Raw genomic sequence first — 25,822 nt, 5'->3', positions numbered from 1 at the left:
CCCCACTTAACAAAAAATAACATCTTAACCAATGAAAATTATTGGGTGGGTCTGAGACATGGCAACGTCAGTGTTGTTGGTACATGTGATATGTATTTGCTGACACTGATACGGTAGAACAACTACTGGTTAGAAGTCCTAGGTCTGGAATTCAAAATTCTGGTGTTAGAACTGACTGGCTGAGTGACACTGGGCTATCAACATCGCTGGGCTAAAACATCCTCATCAATAAAATTGAAATGATAATTATAATTCCCAATTGGGCTGCTGTGCAAATCAACTGAAGTAACTAAGTTCTAGAAATATTTATTGAGTACATTCTAATATGCCAGACACTCTGGCATCATGCCAAGAATAACACAAGGAACGAGTCAAGGTCTCTGCACTTGAGAAGTTAAGAATCAAATGCGAAAAACAGATAAGTAAGCTGATAATTTCTTTTTTTTTAATTAATTAATTTATTTTTATTTTTGGCTGCATTGTGTCTTTGCTGCTGTGTGCAGGCTTTCTCTAGTTGTGGCGAGTGGGGGCTACTCTTAGTTGCGGTGCGTGGGCTTCTCATTGCAGTGGCTTCTCTTGTTGCGGAGCATGGGCTCTAGGCATGCGGGCTTCAGTAGTTGTGGCTCGCGGGCTCACTAGTTGTGGCTCGTGGGCTCTAGAGCACAGGCTCAGTAGTTGTGGAGCACGGGCTTAGTTGCTCCGCGGCATGTGGGATCTTCCCAGACCAGGGCTTGAACCCCTGTCCCCTGCATTGGCAGGCGGATTCTTAACCACTGCACCACCAAGGAAGCCCAGATAATTTCAATATAATGTAGTAAAGACACTGATAACTGAATAACAAAGTGTTAACGAGAACACAGTAGACAGTCACCCCATCAAGTAGGATGATTTCTGCAACAGCTGATACAAACTCTGATAGGAACTGGCTTTATCAAAAGGAAATCTACTGACTAACATTACAGCCAGGGCTCAGACTGTTGATTCAGCAGCTCAGCAATGTCTTCCAGGACTCAGAGTATCTTTACATCTCTACCCTACTGTACGCAGCAGTGCCTTCATCCTGAAGCCAGACCATACAATGGATCGTGGCAGCAAGTGAAATACCTTGCCTTAGTTGTGTCCCTCTTCTCACATCTCATTGGTCCAAACAGATTTAAATTGACACATTTCTGAACCAATCATCTATAAAGGAAATGGAATTATCACAATTGACTGTGACAAGAATCTGAGGTAGATGGTAACTATAATGTTCAATTGAGGTTCTAGACCAGCTTAAAGAGGTAGAGTGGGAGTGGAGAGATGGTTTCCTGTAAGACATCAATTGAAGTTGTTAAAGGATGAGTAAGAATTAGCCAAAGGAAGAAGAAGTGGATGAGCATCTCAGACAGGGGAATAACATGATCATGACTGTGGAGGCAAATTACCATGGAGGTAACAGATAGAGGCAGCACTTATGGTGAGCTATGGATTTCCTAGATGCTTGTTGTTGACTGAAATCTACCAACGGAATAAGAGAAGTATCATGGTCTTAAGATATTCCTAAATTAACTTTCAAACTATTTTTTCTTTAGTTTATGTTTCTTTGATACAAAATGTATGATTTCTCTAAACATTTTTTTATTTCTACTTCTTAGATATCTCTCCACGGAAAATTATGTCATTCTTTGGGCATAGCATACAACTCACTAAGTATGGAATGAACAACACAGCACAAAGCGTTATACACTATGAATTCTTAATTTTGAATCATCAATCAGTTAAAGTATATGTATAAATTATTTTAATTTAGAAATACAAAACTTTCTTAGGTAAAATGTTCTTCTAATTGGTTTTGTGTGGGGTGGATTAGCCTATCCAGGAAAGTTTTGCTTCATTATATTTTCCTGAAAACACTCAAATGGGTACAGACAGCACAGGTTATCCTCTGATTGCACTTACTAATTGAGTCATATTGGCTATCTTATCAGTGGAAATTACTCCATCATACTAGAAGTGTGTTTTAATCCAAGTTCTTTACTTTTCCTATGTCTACATAGAGGAGGAAGTAGAGAGATGGTATGTCAGGAGTAACCAGTCAAAGGCCACTTGAAACATCCATATACCACTTTAAAATGCATTTCAGAATGAGAAAGCAAAATTATATCCCTGTGACTAATGTTATAACTAATCCCTGTTAGTAATACTAGTGGAATGCACAATGGAAGAGGGAAACTCAGAGCATGTCCAGAAAGTTGAAAGTAATGGGAAGGGTGACAATCTCACATTAATTCCCACTGAAAGGTCGGAATGACCTTTTAATCATGTGAACTACATTTTGAAGTATCAGTACAATTTAAGATTTATTTTGCTTTTTGACACAAGGAATGGGAACAGAAAGTAGACTGCCTAGTGAGAATTTCAGAAGAGACAGAAAAAGGAGACAGTCTTTCTATGAGAGACTTAGGCACACTCAGGAAGCAATTTACTCTAAGCTATTTCTAAGTATTATAAATCTGGAGAAATCAGACTGTATTTAGTCTGATTGTAGAATACTGCTGGGTAGTGATGTGAATACAGTCATTTCTTTAGGCATCTCAGCAAAAGAGAAAAGAGACAAAAGCTCTCTTGCGATGTCTAGGTAGGTAACAGAGTGGAAAGAGGATATAATTTAAAATACAATACCTGTTTATCGACATACAACATACAGTAGACATATTTAAAACTACACTGCAGCTCCTCTCTCTTTAGCATTTAAATTGATTCACCAGCTTACGTCTACTACCCACCTTCCCGTCAAACATGGATGGGAAAAGTCTGATTAGAATGAGTCTATTTTTCTCTTTTGGATCCCCTCATTGCCAAACATTATTAAAGATTCACCATTAATTTCACCGCAAGACATCTAAATGAAAGGGAATGACGGAACTTGGCTACAGGAACTCTCAAACTTACTCTCCTTTACAGTCTGATTCCTGCAGTGTGAATAGCAGCCTGATCTTATTGGCACTTTCAACTGCAATGTCAGGTTCATCTCAAAATTTCATACAACGTATTTGTCATCACCACACTTCTTTCGGTAAGGACACTGACACCAAACTGCTATCAGTTGGTGGTCGGAGAAAGATAGCTTGCTGAAAATGAAAATTCTCTCCTCTAAGCCTAAATAACTCATCTCACATATTATTTGTCTTCTGTTTCTGCAAGAGTACACTATTGCTTTCCACTATTTGATCTTCTAGTAATCCATCTAGGTAACAATAAAGAAATAAAAGAATATTTACTCACTGCTTCCTTCTGGAAAGACAGTAATCTATTTCATGGATTTCAAGAATAATTTCCCCAGCAGGAAAGAAGAAACGACAGATTAGAATCAATACCACTGCCAATTATGATGAAGTGTAAGATATGCCTTTCACTGTTCTAGCCTACCTCCGTTATGTAGTAATGTGATGAGGCTGCCCACAGGCCCCTTTCTGCCTGGAACAGTGTTTCGCAAATTATGGTCCCTGGACCAGCATCGTCAGCATCCCTTGGGAACTTGTTAGAAATATCAGTTCTTGAGCCCCATCTCAGATGTACTGAGTCAGAAACTCTAGAGTGCGGGGTGGGTGGCAGACTTTTGTGCTTTTATAACCTCTCTGAGTGATTCTGATACACACCATCATTTTACAACCACTGATCTAGAAGAGAGGAGATAAAGCCACATGTCCCCCAACACAAATAAGTCTGTTAACATCCGAAAAAGTCTGATTGTCTCATTGTTATTCAGAAACATTCCAATACCCTCTGGAATCACTACAAAATGAAAATATGAATAACCTAGTCCTCCGCTGAGAGTCATAAAATGACTCGACTGTTGGAAAACAAGACTCAGGAGGATGGTATAAGTTACTAGCATTGCCTAACTGGGAAAGAAATAGGATTCAACAGTGTTTTTTTGTTTTGTTTTGTTTTTTGTTTCTTTATGTTTTCAAAGGGAAGAAAGAAGCAGTATATTGAAGCCCTTCAGATATTACCCAACAATTGATAAACAGTCAGAGTTTCTCAAAATATTGAATGAAATCTCATGAGAGACTATATCATTTCTTCCCTGTAAGGTGAGTTTTAAATGTCATCATCACTATGGTATGATCTGAATTGAACCCTGTATCTCCTACAATAGTGGATCCACTAAGTATCTTTCAAGCATCCTTGTCTTCGTTTGAGATGTACCATAACCAAACTCTGTGATAAAGATTTATCGGCACGTATTTATTGTATTTATTGGGGAATAATGCCAGGGAACCAGTGCAAGAGTAGGGGAGTGAGACAGGAAAGGGAAGGAGGCTGATAAAGTGCGTATAATTAAAAAAATCAGACCATCAGTAAGTGGTGTTTCATCTCACTGGGAGCTCTATGACACAGCATAGAATATATACCTCAAGGCTCTTCCATCTGAGGGGCAAGGGAGTTGGTATTGATACATCAACTCTCAATCACTGCTTGAAGTTTGCTCCCTGGCATTGTTAACTCCCTGGCACTTCTAACTGCATATATGGACAAAGAAGGCTCCAGTGACTGAAGAAATTCCTTAGGCAAAGAGATGCAGGTGGTGTCAGTTGAATTTCTGGCTGGCATGCACAGATATGGTAAATTGCCAATAGGATCTGGGCAGGACACAGTAGTACTTGCGAAGTCTGAGTACTCTAAAAAGCCATTTCTCTGAATTTACATTGCTAATATAAAATGCATGTCCATGTTCATTCTCCTCTCTTTTGAATTCCTCTGAACACCTGGCAGCATAGGGCAAAGATTCCCAAACCTTAGGCAAAGGTTAAGTGTTTTGTTGTGGGGTTATTTTTAACTACAAATAGAAACAAAAAATTAAGAGATTAAGAAGAAAATGATAGTTACTTTTTAAAAAATAAAATCCCAATTACTATTATCGTTTCCAAAATGCACATCTTAATAAACTGTATACTTATTTGAACGAAGCTGCCATTGTTCAAAACTTTTAGAAGACCCATATTTGAAATTTAATTTAGAGGCACTGTATTCTCTATCATAGCTCTCATTGTTTGGTGTCTCTTAAATAGGTTGATTTATTGCAGGAATATACTCGAATGGCAAATATATCAAATACCTGATGAACATCCCTTGTTCTTCCTAAAATACAAGAAAATAAATACTGTGCTGAAACAGTAGTTAGAAAGTCTTGTTAAAAAAAGAAAAATATATACAGAGAAGTAAAGCAGTACTCATTGACCAACATGAGATACAACATGATCAAAAGGTTTAAAAAATAATGAGTTGAAAGCACAACAGGGGTTCTATTTATTGTTCTGGGGAATCACAAAATATTCTGATCAACAATTTCCCATATGAATGGAGTCTGACCTTATTCTCACAGGTCAGCCCAAGAACATTTCTTGAGATTTAAAGATAAAAATAAACAAAACAAAACTTCCAACTCCAATCACAGACTTAAAAACATGTTTAAACATTTTAATCCAACTCAGGTAAACGATTATTCTAGCATGCTTTCCACCAATTAAATTCATCCCAGAAAAGGCACTTATGGTTGTTAAGGATTGCAAACAAATGTCATTTTAGCTAAGATTAAAGATCACATTTTTGGATTGTTCAAGGTTAATGATACAAGGCAAGAACTCAAAAAAAAATGCCTCTGAAAGGAAAAGCCAAGTCTCCCTTAATGATGGAAAATCATTCCTCATGCTTTCTGTGCAAATATATATCCCACTTAAGGAAAATATTTGCATGGAGAAGGTCAGTGGAACTGTGAAAATAATAAACCTTGCATGCAAGGGAGTGGTGAAGAGGTGCCAGAGAACTCTTAACTCCTTGTACCTGTCAGCGTGTGAACCTTGTTCTTCCTGATGTATTACACTCTTCTCCCGCAGGGGTATTAGCTTTCTACAAGTGCAGAATGTACACTGCATTATCTCTGAATAAAGATGCTTGATGAAATATACAGACACTTTTTAAAGACAGCTTATTTGGTAACTTATGGAGCAAAATACGTGGCGAGTGCTCAGGGTCCGACCACACCAGTGGGCAGTCTGGTGTTTATCCAATGACTCTGTGGTGTCTACCCACTTTGCATCCTGGAGACATGAACAGTGATAAATAGTGGTCACCTGCCAGCCACTGGGAATGCTGTCCACTGCGCTGGCATTATGGGGATCTTCCCAACCTGCTCTGGGAAGATGTCACCTGATGCTAAACCTTCCTCTATTGCCAGTGAAACCTAGCAACAATAAACCAGTTACATGTCAGAGAAACAAAGTTGAAAACAGTGAATTAACTTGAAAATCTAAGGGAAAAATATGTCAGCATGCGGTTTGGATCACACTCCATTTACTTTCAAATGCCCGCCTTTTTATTGAAGTATAATTGATTTAATATGTTGTGTTAGTTTCCAGTGTACAGCAAAGTGATTCAGTAACACATATATGTGTATGTATGTAACTGAATGTGCTATACAGTAGGACCTTGTTATCTATTTTACATATAGTAGTGCTATCTGTTAATCCCAAACTCCTAATTTATCCTTCCCTCCCTCCCCCCCTCCCTCCCCTTTCCCATTTAGTAACCATAAATTTGTTTTCTCTGTCTGTGAGTCTATTTCTATTTCATTAGTAAGTTCTTTTGTATCATTTTTTTTTAGATTTCACATATAAGTTATATCATATGATATTTGTCTTTCTTTGTTTGACTTCTTCACTTAGTATGACAATCTCTAGGATTGGAAGAATCAATACTGCTAAAATGACCATACCACCCAAGGCAATCTAAAGATTCAATGCAATCTCTATCAAATTACCAATGGCAGTTTTTGCAGAACTAGAACAAAAAATTTTTTAACTTCTGTAGAGCTGGAGAGGGTGTGGAGAAAAGGGAACCCTCTTGCACTGTTGGTGGGAATGTAAATTGATACAGACACTAAGGAGAACAATATGGAGGTTCCTTAAAAAACTAAAAATAGAACTACCATAAGACCCAGCAATCCCACTGCTGGGCATATACCCTGAGAAAACCATAATTCAAAGAGAGTCATGTACCACAATGTTCATTGCAACTCTATTTACAATAGTCAGGATATGGAAGCAATCTAAGTGTCCATCAACAGACGAATGGATAAAGAAGATGTGGCACATATGTACAATGGAATATTACTCAGCCATAAAAAGAAACGAAATTGAGTTATTTGTAGTGTGGTGGGTGGACCTAGAGTCTGTCATACAGAGTGAAGTAAGTCAGAAAGAGGAAAACAAATACCGTATGCTCACACATATATATGGAATCAAAAAAAAAATGATTATGAAGAACCTAGGGGCAGGACAGGAATAAAGATGCAGATGTACAGAATGGACTTGAGGACACAAGGAGGGGGAAGGGTAAGCTGGGACAAAATGAGAGAGTGGCATGGACATATATACACTACCAAACGTAAAATAGATAGCTAGTTGGAAGCAGCCGCATAGCACAGGGAGATCAGCTCGGTGCTTTGTGACCACCTAGAGGGGTGGGATGGGGGTGGGGTGGGAGGGAAGGAGATGCAAGAGGGAGGCGATATGGGGATATATGTATATGTATAGCTGATTCACTTTGTTACAAAGCAGAAACTAACATACCATTGTAAAGCAATTATACTCCAATAAAGCTGTTTTAAAAAAATTAAAAAATAAAGTTTTTTTCCTCAAAAAAAAAAATTTCTATGGAAACTCAAATGCCCCCTTTGAAATGTAGAAAACCTACTTGTCGATGAGACAAGAAAAACCTATATGTACTCTATACTTAGTAGACATCTTTTGACCCATACTAATGATTAGATGTGCAGAGGAGAGAAATCAAAGCTAATTCACCAATCAAAGTACTGGAAATCAGATTCCAAACCAGAATACCCATTCATGTAATCTATAATACAATTTTCTTAATGAAAATAAATATTACTAACAGAATATTTGCTACAATCACAGGCTGGGTGAGAAATAGCAACTTTAGTGAGACTGATTGAAGAGTATCACTAATAAATCAAATAGAGAATGGGTCCAAGTACTATATATCAACAGAGATAGCTGTAGAAATTCATAGATGACTACTTGAATTTTAAGTAGTCTGAAGTAGATCACATTCTTAAACTAACCCACAAGATTTACGGATATCAAAACTGCTATTTCCAGTTACTTCCTAGCTTCAATGTGGCATAGATTGTGTAATCTTTAAGTTCCCAAGCTAGTGGTATAAAGGAGCTTCTGAGGAACAGAAACATGTCTTTCCAGTGGCAGGAGTTATGCTCCACAAGACACTGTCAAGAGTCCTACGGAATCTTGGGACTTCCCCGGTGGTCCAGTGGTAAAAGAATCCACCTTGCAGTTCAGGGGACGCAGGCTTGATCCCCGGTCAGGGAACCAAGATCCTACATGCCATGGGGCAACTAAGCCCGCATGCCACAACTACTGAGCTTGCGCACCTCAACTAGAGAGCCCACATGCTGCAAACTACAGATCCCACAGGCTCTGGAGCCCACGTGCCACAACTACAGAGCCCATGCGCCTTGGAGCCCACATGCTACAACTAGAGAGAGAAAACCCGCACGCCACAACTAGAGAGAAGCCCATGAACCCCAACGAAAGATCCCGCATGCTGCAACTAAGACCTGACGCAGCCAAAAAAATAAAGAAAATAAGCAATTTTTTTTTTTTTAAGAGTCATACAGAATCTTGATCACGGCTGTGTGAGAATCTCTTGGCTCCGCTATCTGAATGGGTTGCAGACATTTTGCAAGGATACTGAATGTTCCTTGTGGCATAAGGGATACCTGGAGTGAGTCAATATGGACAAGCCTTTAAATAAAGGACATAGCAAGTAACCTTGGAAATTATAGCAAGCCTCAAGTCCAATTAGATCTAATATGAGTTTGTTTGATTTTTTTAATCAAAAAACATTTATTTCTTTTGGTCTCATCCATTTACGGATGAATAAATTCTGAAATAAAAGGCCTATGAAACAATTAATAAACTCAGAGTGATGAAAAGGAAAGTATCAAAAGTTACAAGAAAAAAATCACAGGAGATTCATTAAATAGATCTCAGTCCTTTTTTTCTCACCAAGCATTTAAATGTGTCAACAATTCTGTCAATTCCTATCACTAAGGAAATGCTATGATGATATGTAGAGGGTCAAACGGGAGCATTTCTCTGGCAAACTTTGATCATCAATCATCCACAACCTCATTGAAGCTGAACTTCAAAAAGTGCAACCAGATCACATTTTCAGTTTTTCACTGGACAAAAGACTGCTTCAGTCATCAGGAGGCCAGTATGTTCTTGTAACCACAGCTGTGGCTGTTATCCCACAAAACCCACAAAGATTTCATGAAACTGATGTGAGCCAGTAGTAATTCCTACTTATGCCATAAAAATTGAGAGGGTAGGTCAATGCTGAAAATTAGTTATTTCACATGAATAGCAATAAAACTGTAGAATTTCTATAAAATGGTAGAGTTGACAGCTCTGTAAAAAAGTGTTCTACGTTCAGTCACAATGTGTGCGTATGTTGGGGGGGCGTTATTTCCCCACCCTACACTAAGAGAATTCTCCAATACCAGCTGGTTATCCTACTAGTCAACTCAATTCTGACACTATCTATCTGGAGGTAGCATCCTATTCCACAGGTAAAGGGCTCAGTCCCATAAGGCCGCCCTCCGCTTAAGACACCGATCTCAAGCCCCGGTTACCTGTGCTTCTGACCAACTGGCTACAAACTGGGGGTTCCAATGACCTCCTCCAACTCAGGATGCCAGTCACAAGTCCAAGTTGTTCCCTGTAGTTCTGACCAACTGGCTATAAATCAGAAGTTCCCATGACCCCCTTCTTGAGTTTCATTAATTGGCTACAGAGGCTCACAGAACTCAGGAAATCCACTTTGCTTACTAGATAACCAGTTTATTATAAGAGGATAAAACTTGGGAACAATCCGATGGAAGACATGCACAGGGCAAGGTATGGGAAAGGGCAAGGAGCCTCCCTGCGCTGCTCTTCCCAAATCTCCATGCATTCACCAACCCGGAAGCTCTCTGAACAATGTCCTTTGGGTTTTTATGGAGGCTTCATTACGTAGGCATGGTTGATTAACTCACTAGCCATTAGTGGTTGATTCGGCCTCTCGTCCCTCCCCCTCCCCCCGATATCAGGGGGTAGGGTTGAAAGTTCCATCCCTCTATTCACAGTTGGTTCCTGTGCAACCAGCCCCACCTTTAGGCACTTGCCAAAAGTCATCTCGTTCATATAAACCCAGTTGTGGTAGAAAGGGGCTTGATGTGAGTAACAAGACACCAATTTCACCTTCATGGAAGTCATTTCAGGAACGGAGGGCCGGAGACCAAACATTATAACAAAACCTACTCCCACTGTTCTTACTCCTCAGGAAATCCCCGTGGTTTTAGAAGCTGTGTGCCAGAACACGGACCAAATATATATTTCTAACTATAAATCAGAATCTCACACTCTGCAATACTGTAGAAGGGACAGTACACATTGTGAAAGAAGTTCCTGGCCCTGTGGCCATAGTATGACAGCCTTGTGGAGTCTCCAGTTCCTGCTATGGGATGACAAATCCTTACAGTCATTTGTCGTTGGGTCTCAACCCAACAAATGATTATGTTTCCACAGCTGGAGGTTGGGGAGACGAACTAGTATGGTTATTCTAATCCTCATTATTATTTTCATTTATTTCATTTTTTAAAAGAATGCTCTTTGCACAAATCCCCCAGGACAGAGAACAGTAATAAATGTGCATTACAACTAAGTAAGCTCATAGCTTATTTTGAATGGTTATGTGCCAGACACTTCACTAATCACTTTTATGTAAGTAATTTAATTCTCACAAGCTGAGAGTGAGAGGTAGGTTTTATTATCCCCGCTTTACAGCTGAAGGAAAGGATGCCTCCACAGTTAAATAATTTTCCTGATATTATCTAGCAGAAGAGTAGCAGACTGGAAATTGCAACCTGTCTGACACTAGAGCCCGGGTTTTAAACATCTATACTACTTTTCTTGAATTCAAAAAGTGATCTTATGGGCTGCTGGTAATAAATTTCACACATGTCACCGCAATTCAAAAATTATTCAGTAATATTAGAAGCCACTGTGTTAACGATTTTAGTCAAAAAGGACTGTAGCTAATATAATCTGGTGTGGCCCTAATTAATTAAACAACTACCTGGCTTCATGAGGTAATCAATTACATCACCTGATAAAATGTATATTTGTCTAAGTAAGGTAATGATTAAAAAAAATGAAGGAACAATGGATGGAGGGAGAGAGGGAGGGATAAAAAGAAGAGGGAAGAAGGAAAGAAAGAAGGAAGTGATGGGGGGGTGGGGAAGGAGAGAGACGGGGTGGGGAGAGAGAGAGAGAGAGAAGGGGAGAGAGGAAGGAAGGGAACAGGAAATTCATTGCTGAATGTCAACCCTGTGTGGATGCTAATATCCGTTCTGAATCCACTTGGAAATTTCCTTCTGTTCTATAGATTTCTTTACTCCATAAGTCAAAACATTTCACTCCACACGCCAAGAGCATTATAAATTCTGACTTCTCATGGCAGAACTGATTAATACACATACTCGATACTCTTCCAAAAGGCCGAATTTTTTTAACTCTATTTAAATGTCACTTTTCTCATCTCCATGTGACTTACATATTTTCTCAGTCACCCTTCATTTCACACAACCATCACACCAGAAGCTTGGTGATGAAGGAAAGACACCACTGTTAATAGTTTTGTAAATCTTGACAACTTATACTTTAAAATGGTTCTTTAGAAATGTAAGCATTATGTCTAGAACTGATTCTAATCTAATGTTATATAATTGAAAAGATACAGCTTAGTACTTTTTTTTTTTTTCTTTTTAACTCGGAGGGAGCTGCAGGCAGCCCTGGAATCTTTACCAGGCAGTATTTGTTAATAATATATAAAAGCATATTACATATCAACATCAATAAAGGCAAATCAAACGTGTTTTGTACTGATAAGTTGAAGATCCTCCAGCCAATTTCTGTATTCTGTTTGTCTTAATGAATTAAAAACTCCAGAGAATGCTCTGGGTTCACTGTATGACATTTAGGTATAATCAGACAGTGTTCTTTTGTCATGGAGTACTTGGCCCCGTATTAAATCAAAGCAGCTTACTCTGCAGCAATAGGTCACTTGACTTAAACGTGAGTATTCAAGAATAGGAAAGACTGTGTTTCTCTCCCTGGGGAAGATGGCCTGAGAGTGGTGACACAATCCTCGTGTTTCTTTGAGTCATACCTTGCTCATTCTGGCAGACAGCCTTCAGGATGCGATGTCCGGGGCCACACTTGCCGTGATCAGGGATACAGATCCCTTCAGATGTCAGCCACTGATAACACACCGGATCCTCACAAGGGACAGATTCCACCAAGTGAGGGCAGTGCCCTGCAGGCCCTGTGGACTCCATGAGGACGTGGCGCTGTCTCATTCTAAATCCTAAAATGAGAAAGAATAAAAGGTTCATGGGATTCCATCCTGATCCAGCAAAGGAAAAGCAGCAGCAGCTAGGAAACTGATGGAACTTTTATTTGTGTACCTACAGCTAACTCTAAAGCATGTATTATTTTTATGTGTTTTATGTTACGGGAAATGGGGAGATGAGAAGAGGAAAGGAAAGACAAAAGGGAAAAGAACTGGAACAGAAAATCTGTCTTCTAAGAGTTTACAGCTTAGGAGTTAGAGTGGCCAGGCATAATCAAATGGAGTAATAAACAGCATATGTCCAATGGTATCAGTAAACCAGAACAAATAAACGAAGACTCACGGAAACAGCCTAAACATAGATAAATCCCCATTTTCTTTTTGTTGTTGTTTTTGACATTCTTGTTACTCTGTATTAAGCTGAAATACATCTATGCTTTGACATATCCCAGGTCACTGTTTCAGGCCCTGAGATCTCCCTGCATCACTCTCCTGAGATTTCCAGGTCAGCCTGCCCTGTGAAGACAGGACATCTTTGGGCTGCACTCCCCACCCTGGCTAGACATGGGTCCCTAGACAATTACTCAGTTTTTAAAAATGTACTGTGGGACTAGGCCCAAAGTTATACCATAATAAGGACGTGAATGGGTCTTACATGCTACAAGCCTACAGAGTCACAAACTCAGTGTCAAGCAGGAGTCAAGCAGGTACAAATTGAGGGATGGGATATGGGTCGACCACAAGACTGTAGGGAGTGGTGGGGTCTGTGGTAAAACGGAAGATGTGTGCTTGCTTTAAAGTGTTTGACTATTATTCAGTTTCCATTGACTGTTACCACAAGGAAATGTGAACCCTATGTTGTCAAATCTTCCAATTTTGACTAAGAAGCCAGAAATGCAAGTTATGCTTGTTTTTTATATGACATCTCTCTATTTTTAAATGATGGGAATTAATTTACATTTTAAAAAGCCACGTAAGCTTTAAAAAGCCACTGAGAATGAGATGCAACCCTTTTGCTTGTGAGTTTTCCACCTCTGGCCCTCAGGACATATCACTTCTAAAAACTAGGCCTACCTTCCATGGATCTCATATCTTACCGTCCATCCTTTTATTTATTTTTTAAAAGAAGATGTTGCAGGTAGGAGTTTATTAATTAATTAATTTATTTTTGCTGTGTTGCGTCTTCGTTTCTGTGCGAGGGCTTTCTCTAGTTGCGGCGAGCGGGGTCCACTCTTCATCGCGGTGCACGGGCCTCTCACTATGGCGGCCTCTCTTGTTGCGGAGCACAGGCTCCAGACGTGCAGGCTCAGTAATTGTGGCTCACGGGCTTAGTCGCTCCGCAGCATGTGGGATCCTCCCAGACCAGGGCCCGAACCCGTGTCCCCTGCATTAGCAGGCAGATTCTCAACCGCTGTGTCACCAGGGAAGCCCCCGTCCATCCTTTAATTCTCCAAATTCAGTCAACGGATTTAATTCCTTTTTCTTTTTTTTAAATGAAACCAATCTTATTACATAATAGCATCTTAAGAAATGACCATTTATTCCTTGGGACAGGTAAAAATAAATAAATAAATAAGAGACTTTTAGGAAGCTAGCATGAGAACACTGAATTCACAGCAGAAGACTGTGGTACCCCACCACTCTTCCCACAAGAGGGGGGGAGAGAGATAAGTTTGGGAGCATGAGAGGTAACAAAGCCAGGCGTACCCCTCTCAGTTAGCCAGGGCCATGCCTATTTCCCCACAAATAGTAGTGAGACAAAAAGAATACAAGGCTCAAGGTGTAGTTGGCAAAAGACTGTCTCCTCTTAAGTAGCCAAGAAGGATGGAACAAATGGACACTTGGTTTTAGGCCACAAGATGGAGCCGAACTCCCTTAGAATATTGCAGGGCTGGGCAAGTATTTTAGATGCCAAGTTGTAAGGGCTTTATCGGTTTTTTTTTTTTTTTTTTTTTTTTTTGGTTCAGGGTTAACCCATGAGCTCCTTTTAAAAGACAGACTCTTACTTTACGGATTGACCACCTGTGGGCAGGCATCATTTGGCCAGTCAGAGAACATATCCTCATGGCATTGAAAATATTAAGGTCAGAAGCAATTAAAACAATAGATGGCTTCTGCTGCGCCTCAAACCTCCAAGTTTATGTCATTAATTAGTCAAAATAAAACCTGCAGGAAAATTCAGCTCCTTTCCCGGGCCGCCTTGAGAAGAGCGGCAGGAAACACACAGAGCTCTAAACTACACTCGACGGCCATCAAACTACAATGACCTCTGAGGCCTCATTGCCACACAGCATGGATGACCCCAGAGCCCTCATTGCCACACAACTTGGATGACCTCTACTCTTACATGTAATGTCCATATGCTGCTTATTTATTGTCTCATGCTTGTGCTTGTTTAGTTTGTATCTTTGAGCAAGACACGGCATGGGGCTCCATGATTTACAATGTTTGACAACCGGCCCAGAAACTTAGCGGTCTCTACGGAGGGATGCTGAGTGTCCTATTACCTAGAGCTTAACACCAGTGAGGGGCAGGTGCAGTTTTCCTCTATAAATCAAGTTGCATCTATCTCGCCATAAATCTGTAGATTACATCTCCTCAGTCAATAAATTCTTGCAGTCACTCATTTGTGCTGCCCTTGTCCTGACTCTAACTAGGATCACATCAAAGCACAGGCTCAGCATAAACAAAAACCTTGGATTCTCTTGTTAGCACTTTAATCACACACTGGTGTTCATGGCTGCAGTAGACATCAGGCTTCCTCTGGGTACTTCTGTTCTGAGAGATACACAACTGCCAAGTCCACAGTGGCTGGGCCCAGCCAACCATTTACCTTCATTCACTGAATTCCATACTAATCAGATAGTACCATTCAGTAAACAGTAGCTGCCGTAGGTAGATCGCTATAATACACTGTGGGAAGCCACAGGAGGAACAGAAGACATAAATCTATTCTTCACAGAGCACACAGTCCAACAAGTCAAAAAGCACATATATTAACTAAGCATCCACCCTATACCAAGACTGTGGTAGCCACTTTACTTCTATTACCCCAAATTAATAAACCCCCTAAACAATTTCGTAAGTTACTATTCTCATTTTACATACGTGAAAACTAAGACTAGGTGATAACTGATTACTTCTCCTAAGGCACATAACTGGTTAAATGGATACGTATGAGGGATAAATTAGGAGGTCGGATTAACATATACACACTACTATATACAAAATAGATAACCAACAAGGACCTACTGTATAGCACAGGGAACTCTACTCAATATTTTGTAATACCTATAAGGGAACAGAATCTGAAGATACACACACACACACACATATATGCATATATGTACATATGTATACATATATGCATACATATATATAACTGCATATATACGTATAACTGTGCTGTACACCTGAAACAAAGTATTGTAAATCAACTATACTTCAATTACAAAAATGGATACGTATGAAATTCAGCGGAGGTCTTCCTGAGTTGTTACCTCTTCACAAGAAAGAATTGAATTCAGCTCCCGTGTATGATGTGTTCTAGCCCCACTTAGAACAGTGAATCTGACAGGTACAATGGATCATTTCCTTAAAATAAAACTGTGCAGATTACATATCAGAACTTTAGGTCCTGAGTAGCAAGAAGGAGTTCTAATAATCGCTTCCCGGCCACAGATTCAGTTCACCTTTAGTGAAACTATATTTGCATGGTTTTTCTCTGTGAACCCAAGGATTTAGTATATATTCTACTATTTTAGTGCATATGCTACTGAGGATAATTAAAAAAGAATGATTCGTGGGTTGGGGAAAGAAAAGGAAGGAAGTACCAGTGGCAGAAGAGAGGTCAATGTTTTTTAATTGAAGCCACAGAAAACTTAAAGGAGGCTCAGGAGGGTCAATCCAGGTCTAAGGACCTACATCTTCACATGCTAGTGGCTCAAAAGTGTCCACATGAGCTTCTACAAAGCCACCAATGCCAACACTTGTCTCTACACTAACTCTGTTGGGACAGGCTTGAAGAAACATCCAGCAGGTTAACCAAGGATAACAGAAGCTTATTCTCTCTTAGAGCATTCCAGTTGCCTCTCACCTCTGCAGCCTTGGACACTGGTTAACAACTCTGAGTCAAAGAACCTGAGCAGGGCTTCCCTGGTGGCGCAGTGGTTGAGAGTCTGCCTGCCGATGCAAGGGACACGGGTTTGTTCCCCGGTCCGGGAAGATCCCACATGCCGCGGAGCGGCTGGGCCCGTAAGCTATGGCCGCTGAGCCTGCACGTCCGGAGCCTGTGCTCCGCAACGGGAGAGGCCACAACAGTGATGAGAGGCCCGCGTACCGCAAAAAAAAAAAAACAACACACACACATACAAAAAAACTGTCTTACATATGATCTGTGACAAAGCAAAATTATTTCATAGACTTCTCATTAATGGTGGATCTTTCTAGCAGGCATGGATGAAAATGGAAATTTTCCCCATTCTTGTTATATAAGATCTAAAACACGTCAGCATTTTCCTACTTTAGTGTGTCATCTAAATTGATTTCTTTCAGAGCATAAAAGACTATGTTCATAGATAGTCATGGCTTCTCAGTTTCACAATGTCTTTTCCTTTGGGGATTTTTAGACCTTTAGGTGCTATAATGGGGGTAGGGGCAAGGGATACTATACTGAGGGAGGGTAGGATTCCCTGAAGTCCTAACACACAAGCAGTTACCTATTGTAACGCCATATCGGGAAGCCTCCATAAAATTTCTCTTAAGAACAACTTCTGTAGGCAAGGTTGCCTTTCTAGAATATATCTGAAAAGGGACAAGGATGTCATATAAATATATGTCTATGTATCAAAAAGAATTTTTAGAAATGCACTATACCTATGGGTAGAGTTCGTCCATCAGCAAGTTTTTCAGGGTATTTATCTTTCATATATCTCTAATTATAACTCTCTGGGAGAGTATCAAAGATAAAGCAATGAATGATAAAACTTGATCCAATTTAAATTCCTCTGAAAGGTGTCCTAGCTTCACTTGACAAGTACCGACCTGCCGAACACCCATCCCCTTGTCTGCCTGTCACAGACCTGACGGAAGGAGCAAAGGCTGTGCACAACGGCGGATTTCCTAATGTACTTTGAATGGCTGATGGCCACAAAACTCAGATGATTCCTGATTGAAGGGTGTCTGCCTAAAAATAACAGCCACGTGGAAGATAATTTCTATAGTAACTAATTTCTTCTATTAGATAATAAAACATTTCATGCTTTCCCGTCCTCGTCTACTGTATTTTTTAAAATGTGAACAAAAGGGACCACACCAAAGCAATAACATGTGACTGGAAAAAAGACGAGTGAGGAGAAAAAGTCATTACCGCCAACTTTACACATTTATTTCTTGCCATGGTGGTTTGCTTGTTTTTCCTCCTCAAATCCTCCACCACCCATACATAAGAGGAGTATAAAGTATCCAGGAAAATATGACTATCCTAGACTGCTGCTAGGAGGTTCACTGCATTTCTTTAGGGTAGGCAATTCAAATATGAAACTAAACAGTTCAGTTATATCCCAGAGTTGTGTGATGTTTAATGCATTAACCAGCGTACTCCAGCCTCCGTGGAATCCTCAACTACATTGAGTTTGTGACAGTCAGAGACTCTGGAAGAACCCACGGTAGGACCATGGGACAGACCTAGATTGAGAGGATCCTGGAACTCATGCTCACGAGTCAATGGAAAAAACAAGATGATTTAGCCTCGTCATAACATGCTTGGACTCCTTGTAGGTACAGAATCATTTCCCTGGAGGGAGAACTCTATTTTTTATTCTTCCCAAGAGGGATGACAGGCAGGTGGTCCTGGCAGGTTTTAGTAAGACCTTACAAATAAAACTTCTCTCTACTCTAGGGAGACATTTATAAAACTACAAACTCCCAGACCTGAATAACAATCACTGCAGCTTATACTCTCTCCCGTCTGTGATTACTTAGTTCCTAGGGCAGGTCACGTAGCCTCAGCAATTCTCAGCAATCCCAACATGCCCCTAAACTCTGCAGGTGGCTGGCAAAACTACCACCTTCAGATAAAGAAGTTCTACTGTCTCTACCCTTTCCTTCAAGCCCCAAAGGCTAAGCCCTTCTTTGAAAAATTTATTGTTGAAGGCAAAAAACACGCATCCCAGATACCTGGTGCTCTCCAGCTGTTCCTGGAATACCCTCCCCTTCTCATACAACTGCAATCTACTTTTGCTCTCTCTCCAAAGATGATATACTGGAGCTAAGGTGAATCCCATGCCTCACGCCATATCTCCTACATCAGGCTCAGTGATTGGCTCTCATGGATAATGGTTCCCACTGGCCTCTGGGCAGAGGGCTTCTCTGCTAACCTCAGTGTTGGACTTGTGCCTTGATCCAAACTTCTTTAGACTTACGGAGGAAATCATTAAGGAAGCCAGTGTTAGAAGGAACAGTGGACGGAGAAGACAGGAACACAAGTTCTTAGGGCTGGCCTGGCCATTATTAAATCACTGTGGGATTTAGGATAATTTCTTTACTTCTCCACACTTTAGTTTTGACATTTTAGGAAGTGTTAGATCCTTGCTGAAACTAAATGCTGATACAAAGTTGGGCAGTATATTAGTTTCCTTGGGTGACCAAAACAAAGTACCACAAACTGAGTAACGTAAAACCACAGAAACCTGCCGCATAATTCTGGAGGCTAGAAGCCCCAGATCAAGGTGTCAGTGGAGCCATGCTCCCTCTGAATGCTCTAGGGAAGGACTGTCTTCATGCCTCTCTCCTAGCTTCTAGTAGTTATTGGCCTATAGAAGCCTCACTCTAATGTCTGCCTCTGTCTTCACATGGCCTTCTCCTTGTCTTCTGTGTCTTTGTATCTTCATAAGGCACTCTCCTCTGTGTGTAGCTCTGTGTGCAGATTTTCCTCTTTGTATAAGGACATCAGTCATCAGAATAGGGCCTAGCCCAATCCAATACAACCTCGTCTCAACCTGATTACGTTCGCAATAACCCTATTTCCAAATAAGGGCATATTCACATGTCCAAGGGGTTGGTATTGAACATATCTTTTTGGAGGACACAATTTAACCCACAACAGGTGAAGTCTAATGAACGATGCACCAGGGTGCCTTTGTCAGAGTTGACTTATGCAAGAGAGGGAGAGAAGCCAATGATGAAGTAATTTGGCATAAAAGCATCTTGGGAAAATGGGGTGAATGAAAGGGTCAGAATGTTGTGAGTTTCCCAGATGAGTTCCATGGACCTGTTCTGAGTTACGTGGAAGAGGAAGACAGAAATAAAAGTTGAAAGTGCAGTTTTTCACAAAGGGTTTTGTGAAAAGTTGGCTCGAGTGACCAAAACTGCAACACAGGATTGGGAAAAAGGAGCATTTTCTGAATTGTTACAGAGACTCTATGGGCCAGAACAAAGGGGACAAAGCATTTAATAAACATCTATTACGTTTGACCCCTGCATTGCTTCTATCTTCTTGCAGGATCAGGACCTCCTATTTCCTTAAGGGAGTTGCTCCTGCCCCACTCTCAGCTTGTGAGGCTTGGATGGAGTTGTCCCTCCAGTGGTGGCCACATGCCTAGGACCTGGCTGGTTCAGCCCCACATCCCGCAATCAGAGCGTTTGGGACAGAGAGGAACGCGAGACACAAAGAAGCCAGTGAGATTCAATTCCAGGACTCTTCCTGAAATTATTAAGGAAGACACTTCTTGCTACTTTATTTACCATCGAAAATTAAAATTACCTTATATGTGTATGCGTGGTGAGAACTTTTAAGATTTAATCTCTTAGCAACTTTTAAGTATAAATACAGTATTGTTAACCATGCTATACATTGGACGCTGTACATTAGATCCTAAGAGCTTATTCATCTTGCAACTGGAAGTCTGTACACTTTGATCAACATCTCCCCATTTTTCCCACCACCTAGCCCCTGGCGACCACCATTCTACTCTCTATGACTATGAGTTTGGGTTTTTTAGAATCTACATAAAAGTGAGATTATACAGTATTTGTCTCTCTCTGTCTGACGTATTCCACTTCGTATAATGCCCTCAAGCTTCCTCAATATTGTCACAAATGGTAGGATTTCCTTCTATTTTTATGGCTGAAAAATATTCATATATATATATATATATATATATATATACTTTCTACATATATGATATAAATATATATATGTGAGATATATACATATATAACATTTTCTTTATCCATTAATCTGTCTTTGGGCATTTTATCTGGTTCCATATGTTGACTATTGTGAGTAATGTGTCAATGAACACAAGGGTACAGAGAGAGAAAAATATTAAAAGTCCTTACCACAAAAAAAAGGTAACTCTGTGAGGTGATGGATAAGTTAACTAAACTCACCGCAGTAATCATATATATATATATATATATATATATATATATGATTATATATCAAATCATCATATATATATCAAATCATCGCGTTGTGTACCTTAAAATAACACAATGTTATACGTCAGTTATATCTCAGTAAAGATGATAAAAATTAATTACCCATAAAAATAAGATATCATCCTTTATAAGATGTTATGTTGATTTTATTACAATGCTCTAGAGAAAGAAAAAACCTCCACATAAAATGTGCTCATTGATTTTGTGACACAATTAGATCTAGAAACCAAAGCGTGTGAAAAGAATGGATCTAAGAATCAAGGAAACAAAATTTTTATCTTTATTCTCTAATTTGTGATCTGCAGACCATGTTGATGTTAACTGACCTCTGAAAGTTTCTATGAAATTGAGAGATTTTTACAGTCTGCCCCAGTAAAATCATAAATGGATTTTACAGATTGAGCTTAGATAATTAGGATGATATAGGGCTGTCTAATTTTTTGTTTTGTTTTAACTCAAACATCAACTGCATAAAATAAGGTTCGAATGTAATACTGCCTCTTAAGCAATAAAAGACAATTATTTATATCACTGAAGGGATTTAGAACAACATCTAATACTTGAATTTTTGTTAACAAATTCTAAGAAATAGATGTTTCAAATCAGAGTGCCTCAAACAGTTACAGAATTTTGTTGTTGCCTTGTTATCCATCTGTCAAGGACACCAATAATCACTCAAAGGCATGCATTAACCAAAACTAAATCTACCAACAAGAAGGATATACAATAAAAGTTTAGTGGTTGAAAAAAAGAAAAGAAAGAAAATGAATGCCTGGTCTTTGCTCCACGGAGAGGACATGCCTTAAACTGAAACTAATAAAGGGAAAAGTAGAAGCAAGAGATGGAGAAATAGATTATAAATAGAAGGAAAAAAGAATAGAAGATTGTAGAAACAGAAGATTATAAAGAGGAAGATAAAGAATGAAACTGTGCTCTGTTGACCTCTTGATACTTTGGGATGCCACCCTACCTCCCCTTCTATTTTTAGCTAGATGAGCTAATAAGTTCCCTTATTTTGGCTTATACCAGTTGGAATTGGGCTTCTGTCACTTATAGCCAAAAGTGTCCCAATGAATATAGGGCCCACTTGGCCTGGTGTGGGTTCTCCAGCTTTGAAAGCAAAAGAAGGCAACATTCAATGCAGTAACTTTGTGCCAGCAGGGACAGCCATGGCCACACTGGCTGCGGGAGCCTAAGTCCAGCCTCAAATGATGTTCTAGACAGAGACCTTAAAACAGAGACACACACATCAAACATAAGAGGACTGGTGCTAATAACAGGTAAGTCACCCTGGGGAGCCTCACATACAACTACAAGAGACTTGCGTAGTCCAGTTATACACGTGTGGACCACAAGACAACAAATCGTGAGTGTTAGAATTAATGGGCAATTATTTGTACCTATAAGCTAAAGAGGCTTGGGGGGCATTCTGGTTACATGTCTAAAACAGGAGTAGCGTGAGCTTTCCAATAGACCCCCATATTCTATTGAGATTCAGATTTCTATTGTTTGACAAAAGACTTAAATTTAGTCTTTCTGTCCTAGATGCAATACACATACTCCTCTTCTACCTTAGAACAAAAGAGACAGAATAAAGAGAAAAGCCAAGGGACGTGGGTGTGTGAACCTGGGCGTGCCCATGTGTGCCTGTGAGCCCTCTGGGGAGTGCTGAAACGTGAGTTTTCAAATGGAGGTAGAATTAAGCTGAGAGCATCAGTATCGCAGCACCAAGCACTTGGCCATGTGCTCTTCTTTTCCGTGGGATAACTGGAGGGATTAGTGCTTAGCAAACACAACCTAACTTGTGGAATGTCCTTGGATCTCATTTCTCTAAGTAAAATGAATATTTCCTTTTAGCGCTGCCACTAAGGAACACAGTATCAAGAAAAACAGAAGGATCAAAAAAAAAAAAAAGGATCAATAAAAGAGAAGTCAAGATGCCACTAAAAATGTACATTTGAAGACGCAGATGTGTATATAACAGCAAACCAAAGAAAACAGGACTGCACAGACCTATAAATTTTTTTTAACATCTTTTCTGGAGTGTATGTATATATATATATATTTTTTTTTTCACTACAGTGCCCATCAAGGGCTTCTTTTCTTTTCTTTTCTTTAAAAATGTTTTTTTTTTGATTATTTAAATTTCTTTATTTTATCCATTGTATCTGTCTCTTGGCCACTGAAGAGTTTTGTGGGGTTTTTCTTAACATCTTTATTGGAGTATAATCGCTTTACAATGTTGTGTTAGTTTCTGTGGTATAACAAAGTGAATCAGCTATACATATACCTATATCCCCACATCTCCCTCCCACCATCCCTAACCCACCCCTCTAAGTGTAAACACAGCACCGAGCTGATCTCCCTGTGCTATGCGGCTGCTTCCCACTGGCTATCTATTTTACATCTGGTAGTGTATATATGTCCATGCCACGCTCTCACTTCATCCCAGCTTACCCTTCCCCCTCCCCATGTCCTCAAGTCCATTCTCTACTTCTGCCTCTTTATTCCTGTCCTGAACCCCGTAGGTTCTTCAGAACCTTATATATATTTTTTAGATTCCATATATATGTGTTAGCATACGGTATTTGTTTTTCTCTTTCTGACTTACTTCACTCTGTATGACAGACTCTAGGTCCATCCACCTCACGAAAAATAACTCAATTTGTTTCTTTTTATGGCTGAGTAATATTCCATTGTATATATGTGCCACATCTTCTTTATCCATTCATCTGTTGATGAACACTTAGGTTGCTTCCATGTCCTGGCTATTGTAAATAGTGCTGCAGTGAACATTGTGGTACATGACTCTTTTTGAATTATGGTTTCCTCAGGGTATATGCCCAGTAGTGGGATTGTTGGGTAGTATGGTAGTTGTATTTGTAGTTTTTTAAGGAACCTCCATACTGTTCTCCATAGTGGCTGTATCAATTTACATTCCCACCAAGAGTGCAAGAGGGTTCCCTTTTCTCCACACCCATTTATTGTTTGTAGATTTTTTGATGATGGCCATTCTGACTGGTGTGAGGTGATACCTCACTGTAGATCTGATTTGCATTTCTCTAATGATTAATGATGTTGAGCATCCTTTCATGTGTTTGTTGGCAATCTATATATCTTCTTTGGAGAAATGTCTATTTAGGTCTTCTGCCGATTTTTGGATTGGGTTGTTTCTTATTTTGATATTGAGCTCCATGATCTGCTTGTCTATTTTGGAGATTAATCCTTTGTCAGTTGCTTCGTTTGCAAATATTTTCTCCCATTCTTAGGGTTGTCTTTTGGTCTTGTTTATGGTTTCCCTTGCTGTGCAAAAGCTTTTAAGTCTCATTAGGTCCCATTTGTTTATTTTTGCTTTTATTTCCATTTCACTAGGAGGTGGGTCAAAAAGGATCTTGCTGTAATTTATGTCATAGAGTGTTCTGCCTATGTTTTCCTCTAAGAGTTTTATAATGTCTGGCCTTACATTTAGGTCTTTAATGCATTTTGAGGGGTTTTTTTGTGTATGGTGTTAGGGAGTGTTCTACCTTTATTCTTTTACATGTAGCTGTCCAGTTTTCCCAGCACCACTTATTGAAGAGGCTGTCTTTTCTCCCCTGTATATTCTTTCCTCCTTTATCAAGGGTAAGGTGACCTTATGTGTGTGGGTTTATCTCTGGGCTTTCTATCCTGTTCCATTGATCTATATTTCTGTTTTTGTGCCAGTACCATACTGTCTTGATTACTATAGCTTGGTAGTATGGTCTGAAGTCAGGGAGCCTGATTCCTCCAGCTCCGTTTTTCTTTCTCAAGATTGCTTTGGTTATTCGGGGTCTTTTGTGTTTCCATACAAATTGTGAAATGTTTTGTTCTATTTCTGTGAAAAATGCCAGTAGTAGTTTGATAGGGATTGCATTGAATCTGTAGATTGCTTTGGGTAGTATAAGTAATTTCAAAATGTTGATTCTTCCAATCTGAGAACATGGTATAAATCTCCATATGTTTGTATCACCTTTAATTTCTTTCATCAGTGTCTCACAGTTTTCTGCATACAGGTCTTTTGTTTCCTTAGGTACGTTTATTCCTAGGTATTTTATTCTTTTTGTTGCAATGGTAAATGGGAGGGTTTCCTTAATTTCTCTTTCAGAATTTTCATCATTAGTGTATAGGAATGCAAGAGATTTCTGTGCATTAATTTTGTATCCTGCAACTTTACCAAATTCATTGATTAGCTCTAGTAGTTTTCTGGGAGCATCTTTAGGATTCTCTATGTATAGTAGCATGTTATCTGCAAACAGCAACAGTATTACTTCCTCTTTTCCGATTTGGATTCCTTTTGTTTCTTTTTCTTCTCTGATTGTGTGGCTAAAACTTCCAAAACTATGTTGAATAACAGTGGTGACAGTGGACAACCTTGTCTTGTTCCTGATCTTAGAGGAAATGGTTCCAGTTTTTCACCATTGAGAACGATGCTGGATGTGGGTTTGTCATATATGGCCTTTATTATGTTGAGGTAGGCTCCCTCAATGCCTACTTTCTGGAGGGTTTTTATCATAAATGGGTGTTGAATTTTGTTGAAAGCTTTTTCTGCATCTTTTAAGTTTATCATATGGTTTGTTAATATGGTGTATCACATTGATTGATTTGCATATATCGAAGAATCCTTGCATTCCTGGGATAAACCCCACTTGATCATGTTGTATGATCCTTTTAATGTGCTGTTGGATTTTGTTCGCTAGTATTTTGTTGAGAATTTTTGCATCTATGTTCATCAAAGATTTTGGCCTGTAGTTTTCTTTTTTTGTGACCTCTTTGTGTGGTTTTAGTATCGGAGTGATGGCGGCCTTGTAGAATGCGTTTGGGAGTATTCCTCCCTCTGCTATATTCTGGAAGAGTTTGAGGAGGATAGGTGTTAGCTCTTCTCTAA

At 39.5% G+C, this 25,822-nt stretch overlaps 1 protein-coding gene across 1 annotated transcript in view; it reads right to left on the bottom strand.

The window, feature by feature from the left end:
* THSD7B (thrombospondin type 1 domain containing 7B) overlaps positions 1-25,822 on the bottom strand; it is a gene marked incomplete at its 3' end in the record, with an annotated part of 763,972 nt that overhangs the window by 471,716 nt on the left and 266,434 nt on the right. Inside the window, exon 6 of the mRNA XM_082841629.1 lies at positions 12,295-12,492. Coding sequence (XP_082697755.1) covers positions 12,295-12,492 — 198 coding nt within the window. The remainder of the gene's footprint in view (positions 1-12,294; positions 12,493-25,822) is intronic.

Source organism: Leucopleurus acutus (assembly GCF_964270905.1).
Source record: "Leucopleurus acutus genome assembly, chromosome: 6".
NCBI classification, from domain to species: domain Eukaryota; kingdom Metazoa; phylum Chordata; class Mammalia; order Artiodactyla; family Delphinidae; genus Leucopleurus; species Leucopleurus acutus.
This window is presented reverse-complemented; position numbering and strand designations above follow the sequence as displayed.